This window comes from Trachypithecus francoisi, unplaced genomic scaffold (genome assembly GCF_009764315.1).
Source record: "Trachypithecus francoisi isolate TF-2019V2 unplaced genomic scaffold, Tfra_2.0 Lachesis_group6, whole genome shotgun sequence".
NCBI lineage: Eukaryota > Metazoa > Chordata > Mammalia > Primates > Cercopithecidae > Trachypithecus > Trachypithecus francoisi.
In genome coordinates, this window is record NW_022681471.1 from 25,079,760 (window position 1) to 25,106,436 (window position 26,677).

At 43.5% G+C, this 26,677-nt stretch overlaps 1 protein-coding gene across 1 annotated transcript; it reads left to right on the forward strand.

The window, feature by feature from the left end:
• The first annotated feature begins 3,931 nt into the window (after positions 1-3,931).
• VGLL1 (vestigial like family member 1) lies at positions 3,932-26,433 on the forward strand. Its single transcript, XM_033200894.1, is given in 8 exon segments — positions 3,932-3,965; positions 3,968-4,144; positions 17,025-17,207; positions 17,210-17,236; positions 17,239-17,283; positions 17,286-17,441; positions 19,200-19,253; positions 26,087-26,433. Coding segments are annotated over 8 exon segments (765 nt in total). The 3' UTR covers positions 26,176-26,433.
• The last annotated feature ends 244 nt before the right edge of the window (positions 26,434-26,677 follow it).

Consider the following 26,677-nt stretch of genomic DNA (forward strand, 5'->3'; position numbering starts at 1 on the left):
AAAAAAAAAAGAGCTACCATTTTCCTCATTCCTGCAGGTGCCCAACCAGGTTGACTTGTTGGAGTACATTTTCTGCATTCTTAATAGATAGCTAGCAGGAAACGCCTTGTACAGTCCCAGCTAGAGGGGCGGAAAGTAACAAGGAGGTGGGGGTACAAATCCTCAGCTCCTGCTTCCGCAAGCATTAAGCTGCTCTGAAGTGAGCCAGGCAACTCTGGCCATCTTTTCCCAGCCATAGAATCAGGTGATGGTCCAGAATTAAGAGGTAAGAATATTTGGGGATTTTTTCTGGGGAGGAGGAAAGAAACTTAACTGGGAAGAAATGGGGTAGTCATCAAATACTTTGCTCAATGAGATATAATCCGGTCCCCTTGGGGATTTTGTTCCAAGTTATTGATTTGGCAAACCAACCCCTCTGACTTCCCACCCCACCCCAGAGTGCTAGGTACCATTTTGGAGAAGTGCGGTAAGTCAGTCCATGCAGGCAGATTATGGTAGAGTTCTGGCCAAAATGCTGGTTTGGGATTCTGTGCTCAAAGATCTTTTCTTTTTCTCTCTCTTTCTTTCTTTCTTTCTTTCTTACTTTCTTTCTTTCTTCCTTTTTTTCGTTTGTTCTTTTTTTTTTTTTCAGAAATGTGGGCAATATTTGAGGGAGCACTTTCTGTCTTTGTATCTTGTGAGATGGGAAAGTTGCAAACTGCCTGTTGTTTAGTAATTATGCTGTTCTGGCAGTACCACTGGTAAAACTTGACCTTGGGGTTTTGTCTACTACGAGAGGCTTTTGCTATAAGCCAGGCACTGATATGGGAACATCTTCTCTGGGAGACAGCCACCCTTTCTTTAGCCTCACTGACATCCCCTTCAATCCAGCTTTGCAGCATCTCTTTCTCCTAAGCGAGACACACCCCAGCAATTAATTCATGAATGAAGAGACCTCTTATGGAGGACTCATTTGAGGATGAAGCTTCTCATGTTTCTCCAGAGGTAGAGTGAGATGCAGTTCTTCATAGGACTATGCCAATGACAGTTCTCAGAATTTTAATATTCCTCAAATACAGTTTCTCTCCACTGTGGTCCAAGCGCAGCCCAAGGAGTTGCTTGTGAGTCGATCCAGAGAAGTAGCCTATGGCTTTCCTTTTGATTGTGTGAGATGTGGTTGGGGAGGAAAAGAAGGACATAGGTAGTACTTATTCAGTGAATACTGAATTTATTATTCAGGATGCCCAATTGCCCACGGACTGAGCTCTCCAAGGCGAAGGGGCTGAAACACCAGCTCTGACTTTCTCCATCTCTAATATTTCCTGACTGTAGCCAGTCGGCCCGGTCATCTGTGGATTCTACCCAAGGAGATTAAGCACATGCTTCAGGGCCCTAATGTCCTTAGGGTCCTACCAGCTCCTTCCCATGTGGCTTCAAGGGGAGTTAGCAAGGAGAGATTGCAAGCTGTGTCAAGCCTGAACCTTGAGCAGTGGCCACTGGAAATTCTGAGAATGAGAGGGTGAATCCTCCAAAGGTGCTCACTGGCCCCTCTAGCAGCAGGCAGAGGCTTCAAGGAGAAGCCCCGAGGGAACAGACGGAGTTGGGAGTTGCTGCCTGCGTTATCTGAAGGAAACCAGATGACTGGTTTAGGGTTCTGGCATGAGGCCCCCTAGGGATTAGGAGATAGATGGAAAGACTGAGGCCCATAGAGGAGAAGGTATTATTAGACCCAATGGATAGTCAATAAGGGATGGTGAAGGTAGGACAGACGTTAACGCCAGAAAGACCTGGGTTGAAATCCCAGCTCTGCCACTCCCTAGTTGTGTAGCCTAGGCAGTCTATTTCACCTTCTTTAAGCCCCAGATTGCTCATCTGTAAAATGGGGATAACAATACCTAATTTGAGGATTATGAAGATTGGAGAAGATAGATGTGTAGTTTCTGGCACAGAGTAGGTGTTCTGTAAACTGTAGCTTTAAAAAAGTACTGCCTCCATGCTTCTCATTGCTTTATAATTCATAACACCTTGGTTTTTATTTCTATCCCTTCAAGTATCGGAATAGATCATGTACTTTTTTTTAAATAAAGGAATAATTTGCCTACAGTGAAATGCATATGTCTTACGTGTAAAATTTGATGAGTTTTAACAAATTTATCCATTCATGTAGTAACCATCTCCTTCATCGAGATGCAGAACCTTTCCAACACCCCTGAGGGCTCCCTCATGCCCTTTCCTAGTCAATCTCTCAATCTCTACGCCACAGGCAACCACAGTTCTGAATTTCATCACCGCAGATTATTTGTGCTTGTTTCATGTATGTGAAATTGTACAATATGTGGCCTTTAGTGTCTGGATTCTTTCACTCAACATGTTTTTGAGATTCATACATGCTGTTGTGTAGATGGTAGTTTGTTTGTTCTTTTGCTGAGTAACATTCCATTGTATAAATATGTCACAGTTAGTTTATATATTCTCCTGGTGATCAACATGTGGGTATTTTCCATTTTTGGTTACTATGAAGAAAGCTGCTGTGAACATTCATGTACATGTCTTTGTGTGGACGTAGTTTTTATTTCTCTTGGCTATGCGTACCTAGAAGTGAGATTGCTGGGTCACACGATAAGAATATGTTTAACTTTATAAGAATCTACCAGTTTTTCAAAGCGTTTGTTTGCATGTTTTTGGAAAGTAAGGGTGCAATGGATTCGTTTTTGAGCTAGTACCTGGTTATGCTTAGCATGACTGTCAACCAGGGGAAACACTGTTACTTAACACCTGCATTATGCTAGGTGCTAGGAATAAAGAAATGAATATGAAATTTTGTTCTCAAAGTCTCATAAACTAGAGAGAGAAAGAGACAGTCTATTAAACTCTAGTCATTTTTATTAATTTTACAAGAATGAATAGATCAAATCCATCTTTAGCCAGAGCACATGGCAAGTCAGATTCGGTGGTCAAAGGTAAAGAAGCATCCTGACAGGCTACTTCCCTAGTAAAGGAAGGCCACAGCATGTCTTGAAGGCCCACTGCATGCCAGGACCTGACCTGGATGCAAATAGACAGCCTCTGCCCACAAGGAACTCTCAGGGTAGGATATGATGATACCAATGATGGAACCCAAGTTTAGGGCAGTTCAATACACAGCTATTGAGCATCTACTCTATTCCATGCCCTGTTCTAGATACAAAAGATGTGCTGGGGAACAGAGCTGACAACCTTACAACCTTTCAGGAGGTTTCCACCAATGGTGACAACATTGGTGTAAAAATGTTTTTTTGTACCTCTGCATTTTGTTCAGAATGTATCTGTTGGAGGCCTTATAGATGGTGTTGTTTGTAATTGTTAGTTTCTAAGATGGGATGCGGGTAGGCGCAGGACACAGGCTTACATAGATTAAGGCATCAGGGGAGTAGGAGAATTTGATGTGTTTACTTTGTGTGCAAGTGGTCAAGATGGAAAGCAATGCCTACTATTGAAATTGTCAAGCACCCACTGGATTGCCTGGCCAAGCTCTCCATGGGAGCCCATGCCTACAGGCAGTTCTGGGCCAACCTTGGCTCATTCATTTAGGAGAAAGGCGCTTCCCCAGGAGGCAAGTTACTCTGCTATTTGGCCTCAGTGTCCTCCCACCTCCCCATTTCCTGATGCTCTCTTTAGTCAGGCTGTCTGATCATTCTCATTTGTAAGAGAAGGCTCCTTCTCAGCACTTCATGGAGATTTGTTGTGTTGCCCCTTGAAGACTGATTAGAAAAGGCTTCTCAACAGCATTGTCATTGACCTTTAGAAGCCATGTGGCTCCCTGAGGCCCCAGTGAGCATGTGTACCTGGTGGGAGCAAATCGCTTGCCCCCAAGGATACTGCTCACCCAAACCACAGCCAAGCCACTTGGTAAAATAGTGCCAGTGACATTTTGCCTTTGGTCCACAGCTATCACCTGTGTCACTCACTCACAATGGAAGAAATGAAGAAGACTGACATCCGGATGCCCAAGGCAAGCAGAAGCCTATAAAGACAGAATGGAATTCCCGGTGTGTCCTTTTCACCTACTTCCAAGGGGACATCAGCAGTGTAGTGGATGAGCACTTCTCCAGAGCTCTGAGCAATATCAAGAGCCCCCAGGAACTGACCCCCTCGAGTCAGAGTGAAGGTGTGATGCTGAAGAACGGTGAGCATGTCGGGAGGGAGGAAGTTGGGATTCCCTATCAAGGCTGCCACGGACACCCAGTTCTTTGATGTACTTGACACACTTGAACACATATATGTTTGCTAAAGACAAGTTGCTCTGACTAGTGAGAAGCCACACCCCTTCCTAGAAGTTTAACGTCAAAATGGGGCTGCCATCTACTGCTCCAACCTCACCTCCCCAGCACTGTCCTCCAGAAACTGGCTTCCTTCTGTCCTTCATGTTTGCTTTGATTTCTTTCTGGCCTTTGCACAAACTGTTCCTTTTCTGCAAAACTCTTCCTTCCCTTCTCCTAATTAACCCACATTCATCCTAAGATCACTTCTTTAGGGTAGCTTTCCCTGACCACCCACACCCCCAAGCATTCAAATATCCTATTACAGATTCTCCTGCCATTCTTTAAGCACTTGTCACAGTTGCAGTTTTTACTTGTATAATTATTTGACTATTGCATACTCCTCCATTAAATGAAAGTTCTGTGAGGGCAGGACCATTGCTGATTTTGCTCAATATCGTGTTTCCAGCATCTAGAAACAGTGATTGTGATATACGGGACAACCAACAAGGATTTGTTGAATGAGTAAATGAACATACAAATATGCAAATTTGTGAGCACTTTATCTAGGTACAAAGAACCTTGAAATTTCCATAAAATACTAAAACATAGATTAGAATCTTGCTGAATAAGCCATTAGAACAGATGTATGTTACGATAGTTTTTAAATGTTGATAATATTTGCATTTTTTGTAATTTATTTCTATAAATGGAGTGTTCCCAGTTGTAGACAGGTAGTTTTGAAAAGTTTTGAAATCAAAGCTAGCTGGGCGTGATGGTTCACACCTGTAATTCCAGCACTTTGGGAGGCCAAGGCAGGAGGATCACTTGAGGTCAGGAGTTTGCGACCAACCTGGCCAACATAGTGAGACCCTGTCTCTACAAAAAAATTTAAAGAAATTATTCAGGTGTGGTGGCTCTTACCTGTATCTCCAGCTACTAAGAAGGGTGATGCAGGAGGATCACTTGAGCCTGGGAGGTTGAGGCTGCAGGGCCATGATTGCATGACTGTACTCCAGCCTGAGTGACAAAGCAAGACCGTATCTCAAAAGAAAAAAAAAATTAAAGCTACTGGAAAAAAAAAAAAAAACGAAGTTTAATGTAAAAATGAGTGCTGTTTAATCAAATTAGTTCACCTATTTTATTATTTCCTCAGTCATGTTAAATGCTGGGTTTACTGCTCAGCACACAATGAAGCTCCACAGCTATTTACTGTTATCATTATCAGTATTTTCTTCTTGTTCTGTTTTTTTTTTTTTTTTTTGAGACGGAGTCTCGCTCTGTCGCCCAGGCTGGAGTGCAGTGGCCGGATCTCAGCTCACTGCAAGCTCCGCCTCCCGGGTTTATGCCATTCTCTCGCCTCACCCTCCGAGTAGCTGGGACTACAGGCGCCCGCCACATCGCCTGGCTAATTTTTTGTATTTTTTTAGTAGAGACGGGGTTTCACCATGTTAGCCAGGATGGTCTCGATCTCCTGACCTCGTGATCCACCCGTCTCGGCCTCCCAAAGTGCTGGGATTACAGGCTTGAGCCACCGCGCCCGGCCTTGTTCTGTTTTTAGAGATAGGTTCTCACTCTGTTGCCCAGGCTGGAATGTGGTGGCGCGATCACAACTCACTGCAGCCATGAATGCCTGGGTTCATGAAATTTTCCCGCCTTAGCCTCGCAAGTAGCTAGAATTACAGGTATGCGCCACCACACCCAGCTAATTTTTTAAATTTTTTTTTGTAGAGACAGGATCTCGCTATGTTGCCCAGGCAGGTCTTAGATTCCTGACCTCGAGCGATCCTCCCACTTCAGCCTTCCAAAGTGCTGGTGTTACAGGTGTGAACCACCACACCCAGCTAGTATTATTATCACTATTATTATTACTATGGCCTGATGCGGCAGTAACACCAAAGCATCCATGAAAAGAAAACACATGTCCCATGTAGGTGCTCCCAGCCTCTTCTCAACTAATAGTGGATGGTTTGGTGAGCAAGGGCAGGGGCCAGAGGGAAGCAGATGAATAGTCTTGCCACATTCCTTTCCCACCCTTCACAAGGCCAGGTGTGTCTATTTGGTAATTGTTAAGAAATAAACAGTCGTACATCTCAAAGCAGTTACTTCAAGAGAGCTAAGTCAAAATGTGCACATCAAAATATCCAGGTTTGAAGGAAGCCTTAACATCACACTAGCAGGGGCTGTAGTATGACTTTCATGGGCCCTGGATATTCTGTCTTCATGGACCTCCTTCCTCTCAAAACATTAAAAGTTACATTTTATGACTGCATTGGTATAAAGATGAATATAATCCAAGCTGGGTTCGTGTTTAAATATATTCAGTATCATTGTCATATTCATTTTTTCTTCCGATTTTAAAACATTTCTGTGGGCCCCTAAAACTATTAATGGGCCCTAGGCACTGTACCTCCTGTGCCTAATGGAGAAGTCACCCTTGCCAGCTGGATGCGACTCAAAATGGATCCCTTTACCTTTTTGAAAGGTAAGGGGAGCAAATAGATCAGGGTCTGGTGGTTTTCAAGATCTCTTTATTGGTGTTGCTGAGGGCACATGTTGAATGACTTGCTCCCAGTGGAAGACATACGTACCTCCAAGTGAGGGCCTTTGTGTAAAGTGGACAAGTGGGGCCTCTGCCTATAGGCAAAGAGCTCCCCTGTTTCCAGATGCCATCATTCTGGCTTTGCTTTTTGGGACTGGAGAGGGAGTTGATGTGTACCTGGTGTATTCATCTTTGCAGAATTTACTTCTCTCTTAGAAATTACTTTTGCAGTCAATCAATGCGGTTTTCTCACAGAATCTTGTGGGTTAAATAAACATGTGGAAGGGCAGGAGGTAGCAGCAGGTACTAAAGGAAATGATGTGGACCTTGCTGTTAAAATGGGCAGGAGGGGGTGGGTGGGGAGTGAGGAGGTGATGTCTAAGAGTGTGCTGAATAATCACAGCAGGAGCAAGAATGACCATAGTCTTGACTCATTTGGGGGATTGACATGTGGTAAGAGCTGAGAAATGTGGTGTGTGGGAATCAGAAGATCTAACTGGCTCCTTGAAAGTATCAAAATCCCAGGCAGTTAATACACAGGCAAGTATACTGACTGGCTATTTGACTCTGATTTATTTCTGAACACATTGGCTTGGATTCATTATAATCATTCCCTTGTAAGCACCACCAAGCCATGGTCTCACTTCCTCTATTCTACTTGCCTGGTAAAACCCAAGCTGGGATAAAACCAGCTCTTGGCCTATTGCACCATTTCTTTGCTTCATTTTGCAGCAAAACTCAAAAGTGGTATTTATGTGTACTCTGTCCTTTCCTCCCATGCTCTCTAGACTCCATTCCCCTCATGCTTTCAGCCTCATCACTCCTTGAAATCGCTTTTATTAAGGTTACCCAGTGACCTCCACTTTCCAAATCCAGTGGTCTCTATCTGTCCTCATCTGATTTGACCTATCACAACATTTGCTGCAGAAGATTGCTCTCTCCTCCTGAAAATACCTACTTCGCTTACAGTCAGCCCATAACATTATGCTTTCTTGGTTTTCTTCCTGCCTCCCTGGTTACTATTACTTCTCAGTCTCCTTTGCTATATGTCCTTCTCTCTCCAACTTCTAAACATTTCAGGGCCCCAGTACTCAGGTCCCAGACAACTCCTTTCTCTATCTACACTTACTCTCTTGGTCTTAAATGCCATCGATATGTTGATCAATTCCAAATGCATATCTGCAACCCAGAATGGATTTCAGACCTGCCTCTCTAACTGCCTACTTGATCTTCACTTAACATGTCTAATAGGAAACTCAAACAAAATAGCTCCCAAACTGAATAAACTCTTAATTTCCCCCTCAACCTGCTCTGCCCACAGTCTTCCCATCTCAATAAATGGGAGCTCCATCCTTCCAATTCTTTGAAGTCATGCTTAACACCTCTCTATCTCACATCCCAGATCCAATCCTTTTGGAAATTGTGTAAGTTCTATCTTCAAAATATCCAAGATCTGACTGCGCCCCCTCACCTCCGCTATCATCTGGGTCCTAGAAGCTATCATCGCCCCCCACTGAATTGCTGCAGTCCCCTCCTAATTGGTCTCATTGCTTCTTCCTTTCCTCTCCTTCAGTCTATTCTTAAGAGGGCAGTCAGAATGGTAGCATTAAAATGAAAGTCACCCCTAGCACTCTTCTGTTCAAAACCCTCTGACAGCTTCCCATGTCACTTGGAATCATATCCAAAGTCTATAACGGGGCCCTGCCTCATCTGGGCCTCCGTTGTCTTTCTGATCTCATGTCTTACCACTTTCTGCCTCACCCGCTCCAGTTGAGGCTCCTTGGTATTCATAAACTATGCCAACGACAATCCTGCCTCAGGCCTGCCCTTTGCACATGGTCTCTCCTATCCCTGGAATGCTCTTTCCCCAGATACCTGCATGGCTTCACCTTTCTCCATTCAAGTCTCCACCTGGATGTCACCACTTCAAACAATCCTTGTCTGAGCAATCTATTTAAAAAATGAAAGCCCCCACCCTCTCATGTCTGTCTTCTTACCCTGCTTCATTTTTCTTCTTAGCATTTGTCATTTGATCAATTCCAAATGCATATGTGCAAACCAGCATTGTCATTTGACAAATGCTAAGAAGAAATATATATAAATACACATTATATGTTGTATTTCTTTTCTTGACTCCTCTCTCCCCTTACCCTCTGAGCTCCGTGGCAGTAGGGAGTCAATCTGTTAACTGCTGCTTTCTAGTACCTAGTACAATGCCTGACACATGGAGGCGCTCAATACATACGGCTTGAACGAATGAAATTATGATTTTGATCACAAGGTGTTGATCCTACAGATAGGAGTCACCGTAGAGAGGGGCTATGGTGTGGTATACAGCTTTAGAACCACTCAGCGTGGGCCCAAGCCAGCTCCATCACTTACTAACAGTGTGATCTCCAGACATATCATTATGTGTATGTCAAGTGGCACATAGTAAGTGTAATGTAGTCCAAGGCTTGAGTTGAGTTTTTGAACAACTAAGATAGATATGAGGACCTGTGTTCAAAACACCAGGTTCACAGAGCAGCAGGCCTCTCCCATAAGCCTCCAGGTTTTCAGGGGGTTCTGTTGCATGGCTGCCATAGAGTTTCCTGTGCCTTCTGACTTCACCTTGTATCCTTCTGTGAAGCCCCTGCCCGCTAAGGGAAGTTGGGCATGGCCCTGTTTCTTGCCTTAGCCAGCCTTCACAGGCCAGATAGAGAGGTGGCTTGCTTCTCCATCTTCCTTCTTGGTTGTTACATTTTCCCTATAAGAACCCCACAAATCCCTTGACTGTGGAGATGTTGTCTCCCTCACAGAGTGTGGTGCTGGCTAGGCAAATATTTGTCCACTGATTGAGCAAATGAAGGAAAAACTGCCTCCCTCAAAGACTCTCTTATCACCACCAGGAGTCAAGTTTCTCATAAGCTCTGCTGCCTCAGGGAGGGCCCCATGAAAGGCTTCCAGTCCCACAGAGGTTCTCACTGGAGGTGTTTATGACATACATATGGCTTTGAAAATGGTGGGAAATCTTTCAAGTGGCCTTTCATTACTGACTGTGAGTATCCTCTCAACCCCTACAGGCCAGCACCAGACTGTCCAGCCCAGCTAGGCCATTCCAAGGAGAACAGGCTCCCATTCATGGGCTCCCATGGCCAACTCACCCACATTCTAAGGGCTGTCTGTTGAGCCAAATGTGCAAAGCCCAAACACAGAGACCCGTGTGGCTAGGAAATGCCGTCGAATTTCCTGGCTTCTCTTCCCCAATCAATGTTATGTTTTTATTTACTTATGTATAATTTTTACTGGCTGTACTTCAGAAAAGAAAACACAAGTTGAAGGTATCTTTGAATTATCTCCCTATTAAGGACATTGGGAATTTTAGAATCAGTAACTAGAGAAGCTTCAGTAATATAGTTTGTAGGGGGCATGGTCCTGGTACGTATGCTACCCTGTGTTCTTCCTGTCCTGGCCCCAGCCTCAGGCCTGGCAACATTGCTCCAGGGCTGCTGAGAGAAGGTGAGAGGGTATATACGTGGGCACTCAGGGGTCTTTTATAGCCAGTCTCAAAGGATCCAGCCTCCTTCTCTCTCCCCTCCCATCTGCTATAATCAATGAGGGTAGGGAAGAAATGCTGGCTTAAAAAAAAAAGTGTAAATATCTATGTGAGAAATAGTCATGCTAGTTGTTTATGGCCCTTGTGAATATTGACAGTTTCCTGTCTTCCATTCCCGTAAGGAAAAGGAATCTATCTGCACAAACATATATGGAGCTCCCAGCAAATACCAGACACCACACTAAAATTAGTGCATTTTACTTCAGTCCACAAAATCCACTGTGATTTATAAAGTTCAAAGACAAGCAAATTGAACCTATGGTATTAGAAGACAGGATATGGTTACCTTTTGGGGGTGTTGTGACTGAAAGGGGGTACGGTGTGCTTCTGGGGTGGTAGTCAGGCTCTGTTACTCTAGCTGGGTGCTCATTACCCAGTTTATGAAAATTCCCCCAGCTGCACACTTCCATTTGTGCATTTTTCTGCATGTTGGTTGTGCTTCACAAATCCATTTTGCAATGGATATTATTATCCTTATTTTACAGAGCAGGAAACTGCAGCCCAGAGAAGGTAAGTGCCTAGAGATGGGTCACACAGCCAGTGAGTGATAAAGATTGAAACCCAAGTCCATCGATCTCCAGAGCCAGTCTCTTGACTACCCCATTTTCTTGCCTTTGTACACTCTGACAATGCCCCAGCAAGAGGATTTAATACCTATAAGGACTATCGCTAATAATGTGTATAATGGCTAACACTTTTTGAACACTGTCTGTTGCTAGGGTCTGTCACGTGGATTATCTCATTGAATCTTCACACCAACTCTACGGTTAACTTATGTCCATTTTCCTGATGAGGAAACTGAGGCTCAGACAGTCAAGTGACTTGCCCAAGATCTCACAGCTAATATGGGGAGTCTATAGTATTTGCCGGCAGATGGAATTGATTTCAGATCTTAGCCACTCAACATTTCAAATACTAGCTCATATTCTGTATTTGATCTCTATTTTCAGTTGGGAAAAGGAACCTGGATATTCATCCAAAAACTAGGTACCCCAGGGAGGCAGCTCTGAAAGAGGGGGAGGAACTGAGAGGCCCCCCTGGTGCCCTGGAACAGGACAATCTCCTCGAAGCTGTCCTTCCACCTCCGGTGTTATTTTGACCTCAGTTAATGCAAACAATATGTTTTTTGTACCTGGGGGTGAATGAATGAAGTGCAAGTGCCACCAGCAAAGAGAGCAGAGAGAGAAAGTCAATGTATACAGATCATGCAGGTCAAAGGTTGGACTTTCATAGTGCAAAATGTGCGTGTGTTCAGAGGACTCTTGGTTTCAACTTCATCATAAAATGAGATTTGTAGCCCACGCGTGGTGGCTCACCCCTGTATCCCAGCACTTTGGGAGGGCCAGGCATTCAAAACCAGCCTGGGCAACATAGAGAGACCCCGTCTCTACAAAAAGATTTAAAAATTGTGTAGGTGTGGTGGCTCACACCTGTATTTCCAGCTACTCAAGAGGCTGAGGCCGAGGCAGGAGGATCGCTTGAGCCTGGGGAAACTGAGACTGCAGTGAGCTATGATCTTGTCAGTACACTCCAGCCTGGGAGACAGTGAGACCCTGTCAAAAAAAAAAAAAAGACCCCGCAGAATTTGCATTAAAAGATGCAGAAAGAGGGAGAAGAGAAGGAAGGAGAGAAGAAAGGATAGATGGAAGGAAATCAGGCAATCATGGATTAGTCATTCACAGCTGTGACTTGTTTTTTGGGTGCTTCATGGGTCAAGCGTTTAAGTTTTGCTTAAAACATAATTTTTACTATTTACAAACATAAAATATACAAAATATACTCCTTTTTGGAAATTTAGAAAACACAGATAAGCATTCAGGAAACAAAAACCACATGTGCATCCATGTACATGTACTAATTTTTACAACATGACATCATTTTGCACATAATGGTTGTAACCTGCTTTTTAAAAAAATTCAACAATGTCATAGCCACTTCTCCATGCCATTAAAAGTTCTACTACAACATCATTTTAATGGTTCAAGAGTATAATTTTATAGATGTACCAAATTATTAAAATTTTTGAATATTTAGGTTGTTGCTAATCTTTCGCTATATTATACAAATCACTTTGAACATCCTTGTAGGTTCATTTTTACATGCATCATTGACTATATCCTTAAAATAAATTGCTACAAGTGGAATGCTTGGGTCAAAGAGTATACAAAAATTTTAGGGTTTTGATATATACCGACAAATTTCTTCCTAGAAGTGTTATGCCAATCTGCCAGACCTCCAACCCAAGGAACATGTGAAAGCACCCAGCTCATTGCATTCTTTGCAATATTGGGGAGGCATAGTTGGTAGGAGCATGAGGTTTGGAATCAGACACCTCTACCATTTGCTAGCTGTGTGGCCTTAGACAAGTCACTTTAACCATTCTGGGTCTCGATTTTCTCATCTGGGTTGCTGTGGCAATCACATGAGATCATGTATGCAGACTGCTAAATAAAGTGCCTAGCCCACAGTGAGTACTCAATAAGCAAAAACTATTCTATATTACAAATTGTTCCTGCCCATCTCTGATGTGGTATTCCCTGGGAATGGCCACAGACTGAGCAAAGACTTCTGAAATCCCTCTTTTATAACCAGTATCTGCTCCGGCCTCCAAATCGGCCTTGAAGTGCTGCTGCTGCCTCTGCTGCTGTTATGGCCCCCTTGGCTCAGTCCTTTCTGCCCCTCCCTTCTCCAGCACTAGGTGACTGTTGGCAGGGAGGATTCTCAGGCCTCACACAATAATGACAGTCTTGCTTTTTCTCATGTTGATTATGCTGAGTGTTGCAAACCAGTAAAGAAATCCAGAGTGGGTTTCTAAACTGAAATGATTAATAATAACAGCAGCAACAGCTACCACTTATTGAGTGCCAAATGTGTACCAGGCACTGTGCTAAACCTTTTACGTGGATTCTCATTCAATCTCATAATAGTCTCAGAGGTGGGAAGGGACTTGCTCAGTGTCACACAGCTAGGAAGTGGCAGATCTGGGATTGGATTCCAAGCCTCTCTGACTTCAAAGTCTGTGCTTTTAACCACTTTCATCCTGCTCTCTTCGATTTAGAAAGGTTCAGTGGGGAAGGGTGTGTGTGTGGGGTATGTGTGTGTGTGTGTGTGTGCATGTTTGTGTTTATGAGTGTGTACATGTTTGCAATTGTGCATATATATGTGTGTTTGTGTGTAAACATGCGTGTGCACTCATTAGAATAATACTTTTTCAGGGCCACTATGTGCTAGGCACTGTGCAAGTTCTTGGGGACATAATGGTGAACAAAAGAGAAATGATCTCAGCTCTCGCCAAGCTTACTGAATGATAAAGAAGACCAATAGTGAATGAATGAATGTAAGAATTAAGAAATAAATAAATTACTATATTACTGCCATGAAGGAAATAAATAGGGTGCAGTCACAGAAAGTAACAGGGTCACAAACTTTAGATTGGAGGTTAAGGGAAGGCCTTTCTGAAAGGGTGACATTTAAGTTGTATGTTGAAAAACTAATCTGGAATAGGAAGCCAGGGCCTCCATGCAAGGATAAAGTGGAGGGAAGGTACCCTGGAATGGAGGCAAACTCATAAATGCCTAAAGATGTTTTCTAGAGTGTTCTGGAGATTCCAAAAGTGTATATGGGTGGAAATGTGTGGTGCCGCTGGGTATGCTTGGAATGCAGGGGGAATGGCCCTCCAGTTTCACCCAAAAAGGGCAGTGTAGGAAATGGAGACCAGCTCTCTCTGGACAGGTCTTGTCTCAGGATCAACAGCATCAGGAATTCTAGAGGGATGAATGGGACTAAGAGGTAGGGTCTAGATGCCCAGGATTGAAGTAAGTGGAGTGGAAGCCACTTGTATTCCTGCTGAAAGAAAAATCCTAGCCTGCCCCATGTATCCCTGCGTCAGGGTGTTGCTCGCCTGCTCTCCACTCGTTGATGTGGTCAGGGGTTTGAGAAGGCAGCAAATTCTGCCCTGGGGCTCCCTCTCTCACTTCTAGAGGTAACTAATAGGGGTCACTTGATTAAAAAAATGTCACCAGGGTCACTTCTAGTAGCAGCAGCAGCCTTGAGTCAGTGCAGGTTTGTAGTTTAAGAGGACGTTACCCATCCACAGGGTAGGTGGGAGTGGCTGCTGGAGCAGTTGGCCCAAGAGGCCCGAGAAAGAGAGGCCCACCCAAATCCAGGGTCTCCACTCCATGGGCCACTGACTTCCAAGCCTAATCTGGAATGATGGGTTTCCCCAGGCCACCCAAGGCCCTCTGATGGGTCACTGTGAACTTGGGGTTAAGACACCCGGTGCATGCCCACAAGCTCCCATCCAAACTGTGCTCTGGGGCACCCAGTGACCATATAGGACTTTGGACTGTGGCACACCAACCCACTTCCCTTAACATTTCAGAGAATTCTAGAAAGGAAGCAGTTAAGGGAAATATTCAAAACATTCTGGGTCTCTGCTTTCCACATTTCAAGCATTCAGCCCCTAAGTCATATGTATGAGATCTGTAAGGCCTGTTCAGATGGAAACTACCTAGTTGTCAGGGGCTACGCTTTGTTTCTAATTTGTGCTTAGGACATGCAGTACTCTCATTCAATATGAAACACAGACTGTGATTACACCAAATTAGCTTAATCACACTCTTTGTGCACTGAATTGCTTCTGGCCTGGAGATATCAATTTTCAGAAGTAGCATTCACCGTCACCAAAACAAATCTTAATATATTGTCTTTCCTTTGGTTTCATAAGAAGGGCCAACCATCCCCCATCACTCACTGTGAATGGTGTGAGATGTTGGGGAGAATGTCTGTGCCGTGAGGACTTGGACTTCTGTTCCTATCCTTTGTGTTACACTGAGTGATGGCACTGCAGTAACACTGCGCAGGCCTCTCAGAATTTTTTGTCTTGTATACAATCCAGTCAAACCAAACATTCAAGAGAGCTAGGAGAGGTTTGTATGGGAAACAGGACCAGTGTCCCAGACAGCCTCTCCAGCCGGCCAATCTTCCTTTGTCTCCACACCCACCCTCTCTCCATTATCTTGGATAGATGATAGGCTCCAGAGTTTAAGAACTGTCTGGAAGAGCTCTTCCCCTCCTCCCTTCTTGCCTGAGTGGGTGTTGAGAATGGGGAAAACATTCATCCTTGTCCTGAGCTATCCTGGACATTTGAGGTCTCAGATTCGGCGGCTATCATAGGCACAATAAGAATAGTGTGTATGGAACCAAAGGACACTCCATCCCTCTTAACCAATCCACATGAACTTTGCAAGAAGAAACTAAGTCACCTCTTGACCCTCAGAATTCTGCTTTTGCAAAATGGAGTCCAAGCAACTACTTCCCTCCCCATTACTTATCGTTCCAGCTCACTTCCCTACTTGGCTAATCTGTTTTTGCTATCTTGGCTCAGTCTCTTAACATCCCTGTGCCTCATATTACTCTGGAAAATGTGGTTTTAACTCCTAGAGTTGTGTGAGTGACCAGCACAGTTCTGTGGAGTCCCCCTATTTAGTGTATTTAAAACACCAGCTGTAAAATAAAGCTAAATGATAGCAGCAACCAAACACAAATCAAGCACGTTTGCTTCTAGAAAAGTATCCTTAAGGAGCGAATTGGATCCGGGAGCAAAGGTATCTATACAAAGATGCTCATTGTAATGCTGTTAACATAATAGAAAACAATGGAAATAACCAAGCAGTGCACAAATATGACATCTGTTAGTTATATTACGGCTTTACCATGGACTACTTACTGTACAGCACTTTAAAAAGCTGGTGTTTGGCTCTTCCTTCCTTCCTTCCTTCCATCTTTCCCTCCCTCCCTTCTTTCTCTTTCTTTCTCTTTCCTTCTTTCTTTTTCTTTTTCTTTCTTTCTTTCTTCCTTTCTTTCTTTCTTTCTTTCTTTCTTTCTTTCTTTCTTTCTTTCTTCTTTCCTTCCTTCCTTCCTTCTCTCTGTCTCTTCTTTCTTTCTTTCTTTCCTTCTTTCCCTTCTTTCCTTCCTTCCTTGCTGGCTTGCTTCTCTCTTTCTTTCTTTCTTTCTTTCTTCTTTCTCTTTCTCTCTCTCTCTCCCCTTTCTCTCTCTCTCTCTTTCTTTCTTCTTTCTTTCTTTCTTCTTTTTCTTTTTTTCTTTCTTACTGAGTCTCACTCTGTTGCCCAGACTGGAGTACAGTGGTGCAATCTCGGCTCACTGCGACATCTGCCTCCTGGGCACAAGCAACTCTCCTGCCTTAGTCTCCCAAGTAGCTGGGACTACAGGTGTGCACTACCACACCCAGCTAAGTTTTGTATTTTTAGTAGAGCTGTGGTTTCACCATATTGGCCAGGCTGGTCTCGAACTCCTGGCTTCAAGTGATCCGCCCACCTCAGCCTCCCAAAGAGCTGAGATTACAGGCATGAGCCACAGTGCCTGGCCTATTCATCTCTATAGGAGGCTTTTCATGATATTTTGATGAAACAAAAATGGCTTGAATAACAATATATGTTGAGAAAACAATGCATACATGAATAGAAACCAGTCCTAGAAACAGTACACTTATGGAGGACAATGGCTGTTTCTGGATATTATCGTTAGGATGATTTACTTTAGCTTTTCTTATTCCTTCAAGTTAAAATAAATAGAGTATGTATTAAAAAAATCTACATCCATTTTGAAAACAATAAACACCTAACATGTCTTCTAAATCTTTCCTTCTCAGATGATAGCATGTCTCCAAATCAGTGGCGTTACTCTTCTCCATGGACAAAGCCACAGCCAGAAGTACCTGTCACAAACCGTGCCGCCAACTGCAACTTGCATGTGCCTACTCCCATGGCTGTGAATCAGTTCTCACCATCCCTGGCTAGGAGGGCCTCTGTTCGGCCTGGGGAGCTGTGGCATTTCTCTCCCTGGCTGGCACCAGCTCCTTAGAGCTGGCTACTCTCATGCCTTCCCTGCTCGGCACCTGGTTCCAGAGCCCCGCCTGATGGGAAACGTGAGCCTCTCCTAAGTCTCCTCCAGCAAGACAGATGCCTAGCCCGTCCTCAGGAACCTGCCGCCAGGGAGAATGGCAACCCTGGCCAGATAGCTGGAAGCACGGGGTTGCTCTTCAACCTGCCTCCCGGCTCAGTTCACTGTAAGGAAATGCCTACAGATACTTGGAGGGGTGCCCCTGATTGGTTGTGGTTGAGAGTGAGTTGGCATGAGATGAGGTGCCAAGACTAATTGCTGCCACTCTGGACATAGGGCTGCTGAGGGATGGAATGTTCTGCTTAAATGTTCCGTATATCTTCACTAGGCTTTATTGACATTCACAGTTTAATAGCTAAAGGGTTACATAGATAGCCAGCCAGATGGACTTGGCCCAAAGTACTCACCCTAGCCTGTCAACTTGGCCTTACCTTAGAAAAATGATGGGCTGCTGTCTAATATTGTAGGGTCCTATGTTTACCTCGTTGGGAGCAATTAAATAAGCCATTTGCAAAACAGAGCTCTGTGACGTACCTACAGACTCAAACTGTAGCCTCCAAACAGGTTGGCAACTTGCAGTGATGTCAGGCTCCAGGCAAACAACAGGGACAATCTATACCAACTATCTGCTGCACACATTAAAATTCAAAGCGACTATAGAGGCAGCCTCATTGCTGCTTGGAGACCTAACAGTGCCTGGCTGTCCTCGGCTTGCTCCTGCACTCTGGGATCCTCCTGCTTGGTATCCCATGAGTTCCTACTCCTGACCACCACCCCTCCCCTGACCTAAAAACACCCTTAAGGCTCACTCACTTCTCATTCACTCATTCACCCAGCAAATATTTAATTAGCGCCTACCAGATGCAAAATATCCATCAGAAAACAAGCCTCCCTTCTTTGTAAAAGAACGGGGAAGAATTGGCATTAATTATACTTCCACCAAAAAATCAACCTACTCTGTTGCAAGATTTGCCTTTCATATGAAACACTTATAAATATATATATTTTATAGTTTCGTGGAACCAAGTCTGCAAACTCTGTCATTCTGTACTCTGGACGAATTTTGTTTTGCAGCTTCCTTGTCCATACATAGTGTGGCTCTAGTGTTCCATGCCTGAAAGAAATTACTAGAAGCTGTCTTTACACTGAACTAAGCATATAGTAAACAAAGGGCCTGTTCAGCATAGCCTACCTAAGTCAGGCACTGTGTTCTATTCTAATGTGGCAAACAAATTTCCCATAAAATACTACTCTGTCATTTCCAGAATTTGATTAGGAATGTACTTAAGGAGTAAATCATAGAAGTGTCATGCTTGGGAAATCTGTGAAATTTCCTACCCCTCTACTCTTTTTCAAAAGTCCTTTCCTACTGGATTCACAGGGAAAATTAGGCCAACTGTGCTTGTGTATATGCTGTGCATACACACAGCAGAGCCCTGTTTCAACAGTTGGTTAGAACACAGATGGCTGAAATCATCACCTTCCAAACATAGCAACTCTTTACAGTTCAAATCCGATTCAGCAAATATTTAGTGAGCATCTACTGTAACTCAGGCACATCATGGTGAAACTATAATGCAGGCGTTGTCCTATTCCTGAAGTCTCAAGACACGTTCACAAACAAATGGTTATCACCAAAGTCTTCATGCTCTACTCATGTTGACATCAGTTGTATTAATTGGTGACTGGCAGTCCAGGATCTGTTGAGGAAGTCAGTGACCCCTAATCAGGAACACTGCCTTGGAAGATGGTGGACCTTAAAAACAGAAGCTTCTCTGTTTTTGTAGCATCTGATAAGAGAGAATATGCCAGATATTCATAAACTTAGGGCCAGGCAATGTGAGGCCCCTGGGATGCTACTGGGCACTTTCTAACCTAGTCCTAGAAATTTCAGTTCCAATAATGTTTTTTTCTTCTTTCCTAGATAAGAAACTGTATGTATCTCGTGGATCTGCCAGTACCAGCCTTCCAAATGAAAGTAGGTATCTGGTCCAGCCTTTGATGGTGTGTGTCTGTATCCTGAGAACGAACTTGAGGAATAAGGCTTCTGTCTACTACTGGAGACACTGATAGTGTAAAACCCAGAGTCTTCAGTAATGGATGGGAGACTTATTTCTACCACTCAGTGTTTTCATAGATACAATTTGTTTCATTTTAGCCTCAAAAAAGAGTGTATGTGCTTCTTATCTTATAAAATTTTATTTTGCTATAGAAGTAACTGCCCTTAGTTTCTTTTTTCTTTTCTTTCTTTCTTTCTTTTTTTTTTTAACCTGAGCTGGACTTAACTGAAGTAGCCAAGGTGACTCAGAAAAATTAAGAAATTCATGAGGATGAGGATTTGCTTGCTGTGTCCCAGATGTTCAGTTGTCAGCCTAGTACACAGGGCCATCCCAGGACTCTGCAGTCAGGGAAAATGTCAACTGAGGCGTGAGGCCAGGACTTGGAGCTCTACACTCGATTTGAAAGTGGTGTCAGTAGGAACTTACAAAAGAGGACAATCTGGGTGGAATGACATGAGGATCTTCATGACCCGGGTTCAGGGTTCAAATGTCAGCTTTATTATTTACTTGCTTCAGGAACCTGGTCACATGTCTTAACCGCTTCATGCCTCAGTTGCTTCATTTGTCAAATAAGCATAAAATAGTGCCCACCTCATAGGGTGAGGTGTGAGGAGTAAATGAAATAATGTATACCAATGCTTAGAATAATGGCTGGCACATTATTCTGAGCATTGGCATACATTAAACCATCAAGAAGTCTTTTTTGGAGGGCATCCTATGTGCCCCAAGCTGTGCTCTGTGTGCTGCGTTTAAGAGAGGACTCAAGCCGGATGTGGTGCCTCACACATGTAATCCCAGCACTTTGTGAGGCCAAGGCCGGAGGAACACTTGAGTCCAGGAGTTAGAGACCAGCCTGGGCAACATAGCAAGATCCCCATCTCCATAAAATATAAAAATAGAGAGGATCCAAAGGAAAAGCCACTACCACAACCCCTGATCTCAGGCATTTGACAGTCTGGTGTGAAGTAGGGGTGAGGGCAATCTATAGACCCCACTAGAATGTCAACCCCATGAGGACAGAGACTTTGAGAGGTATACCACTGTATCCCTAGCACCTGGCACAGAAATATACAAATCTGTTGAATAAATGAATGAGTGAATGCTGGAAACAATAAAAGAGCATTTAACAAGGAAACGGTAAGAAAATGTAGTAATGCAGTAAAAATTATTCCAATGTAGTAAAAATTATTCTGTTTGATGCCCTTGTGTGAGAGACAAACAAACAAAACAAAAACCAACCCTGGTGATTAATTGGCCATGCCTCCATGAAGAGATTCATTTAGAGCTGGTTCAAAAGCCTTAGCATGGCCAAGGCAGACATCACATAAGTCCCTGCCCAAGGAAATGAGCTCTGCTGGCCTCCTAACTTATGAAGGCAAGGATTGTGGTGTTTCTTGAGTACTTGTTAATAGTTTCTACATTTATTTATTGTGAGTCTCAGAATTACTGATAACTTAATGCTAAAATTGTTCATAGACTAAAACTAACAGCAACAACAGCATGTATTGGGTGTTGACTATGAGCCACATACCACATACTCCATCTTGCTCAGTCCCCACCATGACCTTGTGAGGTATATATGAATGTCCTAGGTGCTTTACTCAACCTATATTCAGCAAATAGTGATTGAATGAATGAATATCCCCATTTTATAGATGAAGAAACTGGATCTCAAAAAGGTGAAAGGACTTGCCTTAAGTCACAGCAGCAAGTGGCAGATGCAGTATTATCTCTTTGCTCTCACAGTGTCATAAAATTATCAAAAACAATTCCAAGTTAAATGAAGTGTACAACAGTGAAAATTAGCCACTGGTGAGATTATTTTACCACAAATGAGTTCACTGTCTATCTGGGGCAAGGGTACTATCCTAAAATAAAGGAAGGGGGATGCAGAAGGCTCAGAAAGCAAGCAAAAGAGCAAAGAAAAATATGCCTTTGGGAAAGGGGGTAGGGGACGATCTTCCCTTGCACAGAGTAGTTGAGGAAAAGTGGCTATGCCAACAGGCCCAGTCCGCCCTTCTACCACTGTGGCCCCGGGCAGAGGGAGGTAGCATGGAGCTGAGAGGAAGAGAAGGGACTTCCTAGGGCTCCAAGTAAAAGGACAGTGGAACCCAGCAAAGCCCATGCTCTTAAACATGACACCAGTCTTCCAATCTTGCCTGATGGAACGAATCACCTGGGGAGCTTGTTCATTGCCCAGATCCTGCTCCCCCACTTCCTGGGGGAGTAGATTTGGCATGAGACTCAGTTGGCTCTTCATGTTTTATTCTTTTTTTTTTTTTGAGACGGAGTTTTGCTCTTATGGCCCAGGCTGGAGTGCAATGGTTCAATTTCGACTCACTGCAACCTCTGCCTCCCAGGTTCAAGCAATTCTCCTGCCTCAGTCTCCCAAGTAGCTGGGATTACAGGCTCCTGCCACCAGGCCTGGCTAATTTTTTGTATTTTTAGTAGAAACGGAGTTTCACCATGTTGGTCAGGCTGGTCTTGAACTCCTGAACTCAGGTGATCTGCCCACCTTGGCCTCCCAAAGTGCTGGGATTACAGGCATGAGCCACCTCACCTAGCCTCATGTCTTATTCTTTATATAATTTATATTAACTTCATTTCAAAGTGAACTACATGAACCTTTCAGTGGAGATTTAGGTTGTTCTGAAAGATTTCCTATGTGAGGCTCCAGAAAAATATTTGTCAAGGAAGGGAGGCAGAGTCTCCTCCTGCCCCTCCAACATGGCCCTAGTCCCCTCATGTGGGCTGTCATGCATCTATGAAGCAAGTGCATATGGAGCAGAAGAGTCATCAGAGCCAGAAGGGTAGTCAGAGAGACCTTGGAGAAAGACATTCTGGAGGCGAGTCTCACAAATGTTGGTCAAAAGTTTTAGTGAATTTGATTTTATCTTTTGGTCAGTAGAAATAGATGCTGGTTATGTATTGCTTCAATGGCTACAAATCATAATAACAGTTGATATTGCTGATTGCCAGACACAGGACTACAATATACATTGGAGATATAACAGTGAATAAAATTGTCTTGGTCCCTGCCCTCATAGAGTTAATAGTTTCGTGGGGAAGACATGTCCACCCCCAAAGGGAAAATACAAAATATTTGCAAGTTATGATAAGTGGAGTGAGGAAAACACATGAAGTGTTGAAATAGGGAAAAATGGGGGCCAACTTTAGATAAAGTGTTCAAGGGAGGCCTTTCTGAGGAAGTGACGTATGATCAGGGACCTGAATGAAGTGAGAGAGCCAGCTCTGGGAAGAATTACGGTGGAGATAGAGGGAGGTGGAGGAAACTGTCCCTGCAAAAGCCCGAGATGTGTGTGAAGAATCGAAAAAAAAAAAGACTAGGGTGACAGGAGTGGAGTGAGAAAAGAGAGAGTGTGGTATGAGACAAAGCTGGAGAGGTAGGCAGGGGCCAGGTGGTGCAGGGGCCTTATGGGTAACATTGGAAATTGAGATTTCATATTCTAAGTGACTTTGTGAGCCATGGAAGGATTTTACATGTGATCTAATTTGCGTCTGATAAGATCACAAAAGCTGTTCTGTAGAGGACACATTGGAGAAAGGGAAGAATGAAAACAAAGAGGCAAGAAGCATGAGAGGATGATAGCCTGGATTAGGTGGCAACAGCAGAGATAGGGGTATTTGAGATCTATTTGGGAGGGTTAGCTCTTAGGACTTGGTAATGGATTAAATAGGAATGACAAAAAAAGGGGAAGAATCCAGGTTATCTCCCAGGATTCCTGTTTGAGCAAATGGATAGGAGAACACAACTGTTTTGACCATGTCAAGTCTGAGGTGTCTGTAAGACATCCAAGTGGATGTACCCTTTAAACAGTTGTATTTGTAAGTGAAGAAAGTCTGGGTAAACATTTGGGATGTATATTAGTCCTGTGCATAAGTGGTATTTAAGGCCATTGGATGTGATCACCTAGGCAGAGGATGTAGACATAGAAGAGAGGAGAGCCACAGAAAGAGGGCTGGAGGGTGCCAATATTTAGAGACTGGGGACAAGAGGAACCAACGGAGGAGACTGAAAAGGTGTAGCCAGTGTGATAAGAGAAGAACCAGGGCAGTGTGGTATATAACAGAAGCTAAAAGAGGAGAATGTTTCAAAACAGAAGGAGGTGATCAACTGTGTTAAAGGCTGTGGAAAGATCAAATAAAAGAAGGTCAAATAAGGAGAAATTCCTATTGGATGTGGCATCAGAGATTTTTGTAGCCTTGTTAAGAGCAGTTTTCATTGTGTGATGTGGACAGAAGCCAGATTGAAGTGAGTCGAAGAGTGAACCGGAGATGAGAAAGTGGAAATAGTAAATTCAAGGAGCTTCTTAGAGAAATTTAACTTTGAAATGATGAAGAGAGAAAAGGTATTAGCTAAAGAGGCTAATGGGGTTTGAGAAGGTCTTTTTTTAAGAAGGCAAATATTAGAGCCTCTTTGCATGATAATGGGAATGATCCAATATAGGAGGATGAAGATAACTTGAGGGGTGAAGTCATTGAGAAGACAGAAGGGACATGTAGAAGCATTGGCCTTTCATAAGAACAGGGGCTGTTCTGTCATTGAAAGTATACAAAAGAAAGCTAATAGGGACACAGACGAAAATTGATTTTCAGGCTTGCTTGTGAGGACACTAAAAAGTACTAATCTAATGATTTCTATTTTTCAGTCAACTGTGGAGCAAGACAGCAAGAGTGTGGGATATTTAAGAGAGTGAGAAAGTTTGAAAAAGTCTTCTTGGGCATTGGGAAAGCAAGCCTGATAGTAGACAAACATAAGTAGGATTTCTGGGTGGTGATCTGAAATCCAAGCTCATGAATTTGAAGTGCGAACTCTCAGCTGGGTTGTGCAATTTTCATCAGTGATGTTAGGTTAGTGTAATGTGCAGAGAAGGCAAATGAGGACGCTCATCTAGGGGTGAGGTTGTGGCAAGTGAGCATGAAGGATAGAGAATAAGGAAAAGGAGTCGAGGGTGTTTGCAAGTTAGTGATTATAACAACAGAACATGGTGTCTAAGCTGCACAGAGAAGGAATGGAGGCAGATGGACATTGACAGGATGTCAATGGAAATGGAGGTTGATGGATTGGAGGTTATGTGAAAACATGGTGATAAAACTACTTAAGCCAGTGACATGGGAGGTGGCTAGAGAGTGGATGTTTGCAATTGAGATCACAAGGGTCCCCTGTGTGAATGATAAGAAAGTCTAGGGTGTGACCATGGGAATGGGTGGTTGAGGTAGAGTGTAGAGTGAAGCACAAGGTTATTAGAAATGAAGAGAGTGACAAAAATCATGGCAGCGAAGCAAAATAAGAACCAATAGCTACTGGCAACACAGGTTCTGCTTTTATCCTCATTCACAGATGGGAAAGTTAAGGCTTAAGAGGTTAAGTGACTCGTCCAAAGTCAAAGTGAGTGCCAGAGTCAGTTTTCAGTGACTTCAATTTCCTTGGTCTTACCCACCAAGCTAAGGTGCAGTTTGACCATGCAATAATTTGACTCTACCACATATAGACACATTGCCTTTTAACAAAATAATAGTAAACATTTATTGAGCCAGTCACTGTTCTAACCCCTTTATATGTATTTAACTCACTTAATCCTCACTAGAATCTTAGGAGGTAGCTTTTATTAATATCCCCATTTGACATGAGTAAAGTGGAGGACAGATAGGCTAGATAACTTGCCCAAGGTCACACAGATAGGCAGTGGTAAGCCGGGACTCAAACCTGGGTTCACTGGACCCCAGAGTCAGCTCATGCTTATTCTATTTTTCAGGAAGCCAGTCTCCAGAGATAAGAAAATATCTGTTCTTTTATTGAACTTCAGTTTGAAGAGAATTCTTTTTGTCCAACGTGCTTATGATTTTCTACTATGAATCTACAGGGTCTAGAGACATCACTGTCCTTTTCTTGGTTTTCTTTCCTCTTTCTAGGTGTTGAATCAGGAGCAAGTATATGCCCTTCCTAAAATTGTGCACATCTCTTCCTTGGCACCTATGCCCTATGGCAAGGCTTTTCAAACTTAAGTGAATTCTCAGCATATATAAATGATTAAGGGCGCTGTTCTGAGATGGGAGCATAGAGGCCCACCTGCTTGTTCTTCTCACTCCTCACTGCACCCATGACCCTATTACTTAGAAATCAGACTCCTCTCATGCTCCCCCAGCAGGGTCCTTCTAATCAAGACTGATCACATAATATCCTATGGGGTCATCCCAGTTTTCCAACTGAATGCAGATCACAGGAACAGCCTGAAGCTTTCCAGCCTGAGCCAGAACCAGACTGTGACCAACTTCACTCTTGCCTCTACCAAAAGCAAAATGAAAATAGGATGGGAAAGACCCAATGAGAATAGGTTGAGGCTGTGGGTTTCCTACATTTTCAATCTGAAAAGAAGCTGAAAAGTCTCAGTCTGGTCCTGATGAATGACATACTTTCACTTGAAAACTTTGCTTTCTCAGTCCTAACAAAGTGACCCCCCAAATGCAATTGTTGAGAAATCTGAGAACTTACTTATTGGGAATTGAGTAAACTGCTCATCACAAGTTGGCCCTGTGGCTGGAACAGAACTTATTCTGCATCCAGAGCATTTTTTGGATGCAGTTCCATGAGTTTCTGCCTTCCCTTCCTCTGAGGTTGAGGACTCTGGTATCTGACATCCCACAGGTGTTCATCTGCATCCTGGAGGTGACTCACAGCCTTCTATAGGGGTCTAACTGGCTTTCATTAACCATGTAACTTCTCCTTTAGCTCTTTCAGAGTTAGAGACACCTGGGAAATACTCACTTACACCACCAAACCACTGGGGCCACCCACATCGATACCTGCAGCATCTTTAGTCAAGTTGGAAGAGAAAGACAACACTTGGTCTAAGACACGGCAGCAGGACATCCCTGCAGATTGTTCCAGATAAAAATGAAAGCTGCTCAAACCCACTTGCCTCCCCAATCTGTTAAACAGCTTCGTGTTTAGTATGAGCTCAGTACTTGCCCTGTGAAAATCCCAGAAGCCCCCGCTGTCAATGTTCCCCATCCACACCCTGCTTGCTCCTGTGTAACAGCTCAGCTGATGAATAATAATAAAACTACTTTTTTGGATGGTGCTATTCTGGGTTCTAATTTCTTTCACATCCATCATTTCATTCAAATTTTCCAGCAACCCTAATATTGGCATTATTATCTTCATTTAATATATGTGGACACTGAGGTTTAGAGAAGCTAAATGACCTGCCTAAGATCACATGGCCAGTAGCAGAGCCAACACTGAAATCCAGGCCTCTGAACTCAGTGCTCTTTTCTCACCACTGCAATATTTAATATCAGGATATTAAGTTAATATCAG